This window comes from Dermacentor silvarum, chromosome 11, assembly GCF_013339745.2.
Source record: "Dermacentor silvarum isolate Dsil-2018 chromosome 11, BIME_Dsil_1.4, whole genome shotgun sequence".
Classification (NCBI taxonomy): domain Eukaryota; kingdom Metazoa; phylum Arthropoda; class Arachnida; order Ixodida; family Ixodidae; genus Dermacentor; species Dermacentor silvarum.
This window is the reverse complement of record NC_051164.1, coordinates 77,645,145-77,651,144: the sequence shown is the minus strand read 5'-3', so window position 1 is coordinate 77,651,144 and position 6,000 is coordinate 77,645,145. Positions and strand designations below refer to the sequence as shown.

At 41.8% G+C, this 6,000-nt stretch overlaps 1 protein-coding gene across 1 annotated transcript in view; it reads left to right on the top strand.

Moving 5' to 3' along the window:
- The window catches only part of LOC119432691 (uncharacterized), a 51,498-nt gene that overhangs the window by 28,439 nt on the left and 17,059 nt on the right, over window positions 1-6,000 (top strand). Inside the window, 1 exon segment of the mRNA XM_049659107.1 lies at window positions 5,211-5,300. Coding sequence (XP_049515064.1) covers window positions 5,211-5,300 — 90 coding nt within the window.

The following is a 6,000-nucleotide window of genomic DNA, read 5'->3' as shown; positions in this document are numbered from 1 at the left end:
AATTCCCGTACATGTTTCAATGAGCATTGCCATTTGTTAGAAAAGGCTATGCCTAGCATCATTTCCAAGACATATGTGCATAATTGTGCAGTGAACTACACTGGTGTTATAGTGAACACTTTTGGCACAGTGAAAAGATGCAGTACAGAAATGTGTTAACTGGAACAGCTATTCAGTGTACTGTCACGTAATTGAGTGGCAAAATTATGTGTTTTTATAAAAGCTTAAATCTTGTGATGGTGCAAATGACCTCGGAAATGGAGCTTGGGTCCCCTACTTCTTCATCCGCTATGCCTTGTCCCACGACACCAGATAACATCCTCTGGAAGCATTGACTCGATGCTTGTAAAACTGCGCAAACCGGTCAGAAAAAGGTGTTCAGAGAAAACTATATACAGAGAAGTGTTTTTTGAGCTGCAGTTCTCTGCTGCCAGGCAGGAAGTCACAGAGTAGAATGCAAAGTATGCATTAGTGTGAAATACAAATGGGCATATTTAAGATCCCAAAGTGGTAAAAAATTAAATGGTTTATTTTGCTGTAGACTCTGTTAAAGCTAAGTTAGCTTTGGGCAAAAAACACCATCTATCAGTCAGTGGATGTTAGCGAATTTCTGCTATGTATGGTCACTAAACAATCTTGTATTTTAGCATTCTTTAGTAGCGTAACCTGTACTGTGCGTGTTCTGCTTTAGTCTTTGAGATTTGTCACTTGCTCTTTTTTCCCTCTTTCCTCGCTTTCTTCCTGCCTTCCATTTCTATGTCTCTGTCTCCTCCTTTCTGAAGAGTAGGCAGGCTGCCATTGTGCCCCTTCCGTCGGCAGTTGGTAGCGTGCCCTCCCTTTCCCTTTCCTGTCAAGTGTATTTATGTTTTCAATCTAATAATAATGATAATAATAATAATGCTACAAATGATGCCTTACTAAAGTCTTCCCAAAATCAACAGTTACAGGCAATGGTTGCATAGAGTGTGTGCTGCATGCTTCTCAGCTGAAGCTTGTTTGACTTCACCGTGTCGCCTCGGATCTCTTGCAGTTGGCAAACAGAGATGATGACATCTTCCTGGGTGTCTCTATCGAACCTGAGTGTTCGTCCCTCAAAACACCTCAGGAGTCACCTGAGCGCTACCGCATGGAACAAGGTAAGGCCAATGGCTATTCCTAAGTGGTGCTTGAAGGAACATCTTTGCAACTTAACTATTTTATTTTTTAATTGAAGGTTCAACTTTCCTAAACCTTTGAACAAATGCTGAGCCGCTATTCTTGAGCGATCATTTTCAGGGATACAGTCACTTTCCCGAGACTTCACCTGACTTGGCACTGGATGCATCGGCAGCTACGGGTGATAGCACTCCTGGCACAGTGCCAAGATGGCGTGCTCTGCACTGTCCAAGGAGCGCAATTGCCGGTGGACGCCGACGCATCTGGTGCACAGTCGTGCGAAATCTCGCAAAAGTGATTGTATCCCTAAAAGTGATCGACTGAGAATACCGCTTCTGGCAAATACAGCACGTGAACATAAGCATACAAATTGTAAGTATATATATGGCTGGGTACAACTTTGAAGGGTGATTGCTCTAAAATCATTATCCACTGCCTTGCGCAATGCTTCACCATATAATAGTATAGTTTATTGGTGAGGAGATTCCTATAACTCATATGTGATGTGACGACTTGAAGCTACTTCCGCTTCCCTAGCAAAGCACTGTCAGAAGGGAGATAATTGCTCTCTCTCCAATCTGAGTTCAATCAAAGCACATTGGTAAATGTAAACACATGGGACAGAAAGTATTAAAAATTGTGAATGTTCGTACCCTATGTCACAAGGGAAATATTAAAAACTGCAAAAAAGTCCACTGTTGCAGAAAAACATACTGCACAATTAACCTCGTGTTATGCCTGAAAATACACCATCTTCATCTCACAACATTCTCTTAATGTACATACTTGTTTACTTTGGCTGGAGTAGGCATGGTAACTCTATGTAAATGAACCAGAGTGCAAAAGCTGGTAAACCTGCACACAAAGCTATGGCAGTTTGCATTGTGATGTGAGTTGTCCCACTTTCCGCAGTGAAAACCGAGATTGTGCAGCCCAGCTGCACGCTGCCCGACAACTTCACCGGGGTGTGGCTCAACACGGCGAACTTTGATGCACAGGTCGTCATTAACAAAACGCACATAGTCGAAACCTGGATGCCAGATACCCGACTCAGGGAGCAGATCTATGTGTGTGTTGAAGCACGTGAGAACAGATACCTCATGGCTCGTCATGGCATTCATGGCTGGTGAGTGTGCGCTAACACAGTCACAGCGTTTGTTCTCGTTTAATAATGCATGCGTTGCTGTCTATAGTGCCTAAAGATGGTGAGTCTAAAGATGGTGAGAAGGGACTTGTATGATGAATTCGGATATGACAAAGGCCACTAGCCATGGAAGCTCGTGAATTGACTGAAGTGCGTTGATTGCAAAGTGAGTCGCTTTGTTTGGGTTGTATGAATAATCAAAATTTCTAATGCGAATCAACTGCACTTCGCTGTCCGATTCATATTCTATTCGAAAGTTCAATATTTGAATTTGTCAAATACTCTTTTCTGTCAGAATATAGGAGGCAACAACGCATACTAGTCTAGGGAAAAAAGGCCAATGCAAGTGGGGCCTGTGCGGAAGGATTCTGCCACAGAACAGTCGCGGTTGCTTTGCAGAGATACTTCCTGAGTGAACACACCGGGCAGATAACTACTGCACCATAATTTCCAGTTGTTCAATAAGAATGCCTCGCTTTAGGCAGTTTACGAGTCTGTTGTTTCGATTTGGGCAAATCAGTTGATTGTTCGACCATGGAAACATCTCATGGAAACAGTGTGTGGTGCTGTAGTACTAATACCGTAATCTCCTTTAACGAGCACAATCCTCAAGTACATCTGGTGAAGCACTGTTTCCTTCTTTTCATAACTGAAAGTGGTTATATGTTATTAACAAGCTCCAAATTTGGCTGTTGGTAATGACATTACATGCATGTATAAAATGGTGTAAATGAGTCTCTTTATCATTATTCTCTTTTTTTTTCTTTTTTTTTTGCAAAATAGACTCCATGAAAAGCTTTATACAGTGAAACTTGTTAACTCGAACTCTGGTATCTCGAATTATCGGTTAAATAGAAAGATTTTTCCGGGCTCGGTGTCAACTTCATGTATTTTTCACCTCTTTAAATGCTTTTACGCCACACTCCAGATATCTCAAAATCTCGTCCGCATAAATGCTGAGGAATAGTTGGTACCCAAAGGTTTCCACACTTTGTTTACCACCGCGATATCGTCAAAAAATGTCAGAACCACTAGTTTGTAGCAAATTTCGTTTGATTCTATGCCACTCTTATCCGCCGACAGCGCCACCAACCGCGCAGTATCTTGCGCGGTTGGTGATGCTGTCACTACCGGCAACGCAGGTCTTTGAATCACCCGCCCAGGCAATCGCGCTGGTGGTAGCGGATAGGATGACGACTGCGCAGAAATTCCGGCAGCGTACAGTAGAAATTCACTTGAACGGCACGGGCGTTCAAGAAAAGCCAAGAACAGAGGTTCAGCATCTGCCCCTAGTGGCCACAAATCCCCCACACTACTCCGATTTCTCAATTTTTCCTGTTTCCCGGCTCTTGCGTTTCCCGGCTCTTACGAGTTTTTTTTTTTTTACGGTCCCGTGAAAAACGTATCAGCGGGGTTCTACTGCTTAGTGATTACTTGGGACCTTCCATCTTGCAATTATGATTATGGTAACTTGTTTCTACTATGCATGAGTGCCTTGATGCTCCTCTGCCTGGAGTCTGCGTGACTACGTGGCCGGATTGGAGGCCAAGGTTGATTTGAGCTTGCTTTGTTTGTGTTGAACATATATTGATGCAGTGATCTTTTTGATTGTTTTTCAGCCAGAGAGACTTTGTTTGCTTCAACTTTGTGCCGCGGCATCACAGTGTCATCCGTTACAGAAAAGGTAGCGTACTCTAGGTCTTAGTATTCTGTACGTTGTACATTGTACTAATTAATATGCAGATGGAGGTTTATAGGTTAGGGATTCCTACTCTGTCGTGACACTCTGCTACAAAGGCTTTGTTTTGTTCGGACTTAGACTGGAAATATTTAGAAATCTGTCCTCCTTTACTTGTCTGTGTACGGGCCTAATACTTCAAGTGGTATGAGCCCCATTACTGCTGCGCAGGTGATAGCTTAGTAATTGAAACAAGACCATGCCTTGCGGGCCGGTTCTGTAATATTATTATTGCTATTTAAACTGCACTTGAGTTACTATATTAAGTGCTTTTTCAGGTTACGAGGCAACGTAATAAAGTGACCATAATTTTCCTACATAAAATTGAAATCCTAACATAGGTTAACATGCTTAAAGTATTGCTCAGCTTTCCAACAGGAGGAGCTGCACATGCTAGACTAGCTTTAGAGCCTTGAACAGACAGATTAGAGACTTGAAGAGAGGCTATGAGACTTTTTGTTGCCACCATGATTCAAAGAGGATGCCTTTAATGATCATCATCATCAAGCGTCATCATCTGCTGCCTGATAAGAAATGTGTAATACTGTTATCAAAGTGGCTGCCTGTTTCTAAAGTGTACACTCAGCAGGAGCACTGTTCGGGAATCTGATGTTGGGCTTGAAGAGGCAGCGTATTGTCACTTGATCACACGATGTGAAACCTAACATAGTAGGAATAAAGGTGGGCTGTTGTTTGATTACACAACAATATATAACATGGGAGGATGTTTGAACTGCATGAAAGCTCCCGTACATATGACAACTAAAGAAAATTAGGGGCCAGTATCTTGAGTGCACATTACATCAGCCTTCTTCACTGTACCTGGCACAAAGTGATGTTCATTTATTTGGGTTCCATAAAGCAGCTCTTGAAAGGGTCATGTTTTGTACAGATGATGAACTCAGCAATGCATTCTTAACTTCAGTATCAGCCATGGGACTTTTTCTCGTGTAGCATTCACACATAGAAATGTTGATGCGTGTCTTTAATACAAGGGGTAATGCATTTAAAGATGACACAATACCTTTATTCCTGTCTGTGTTGTTTATTGGTTGCAACAAATTGTATATTGCAGTTAGTTTTTTCTTATTTTTTACTGTGCCTCATACTCTTTGCGTCTGTCCTTTACTTTACAAAGCACTTAACACTTTGCTTCATTGTTTATTACAACAGGCAAGGAGATGATCACAGATGAGTTCTCAACTGTCTGCTCATGGACCATGTTCCCTGACAAACAGCAGTGGCGCTATGACATCCTTATCTGTGAGCCACCATTTTCATTTTTCCTTCTGACTATGAAATCACAATCACGCATTCTCTTTGTGCATTCCCAGGTTTTATGCTGGGCCGATGGGACAAAAAGTGTACATACAATCTAAGTTGCTTTTGTAGCTCACAAGTAGGTACTATGTATCCTAATTCCACTTCGTGTATGCATTGGCATGCAAAAAGTTTCACTGAAAACAAGAAATACAACTGGTGAACTCTTTCTTTGCGATTGATTAAGTAACATAGTGAGATTCTAATCGGAAAGCTACGAAGTAATTGTAGTATGAACAGTAATTCTAGATTCTAGAACAGCAACTCTAGATTGAGTCACGCAGAAATTCTCATGGTGGATTGTAGATTCGGGCTACTTTCAGGTGGATGTAAACCTTTCCTTTCTATGAACCTTGCTTCTCGTTGGAGGTTTCTGCAGTATTAATTTCATTAACTAATGTTCATGTGCTTTGAGTTGTTTATTAATGTGCCCTCACATTACGAATGGCTCAATTAAGAGTAACCTTCCCTAGGAATGCGGCGAGACTGGGTTTGATGTTCAGACCAGGACGAATATTTCTGCAACCTCAAATCTTTAGTTATTAGGGACCAACGAGGATTGCTCATGTAGCTCCAGGCTTTAATCAGCTGGATGCCAAACATTCTTTTTATTGTTTATTCTTTGTGATACATGCGGTATGTG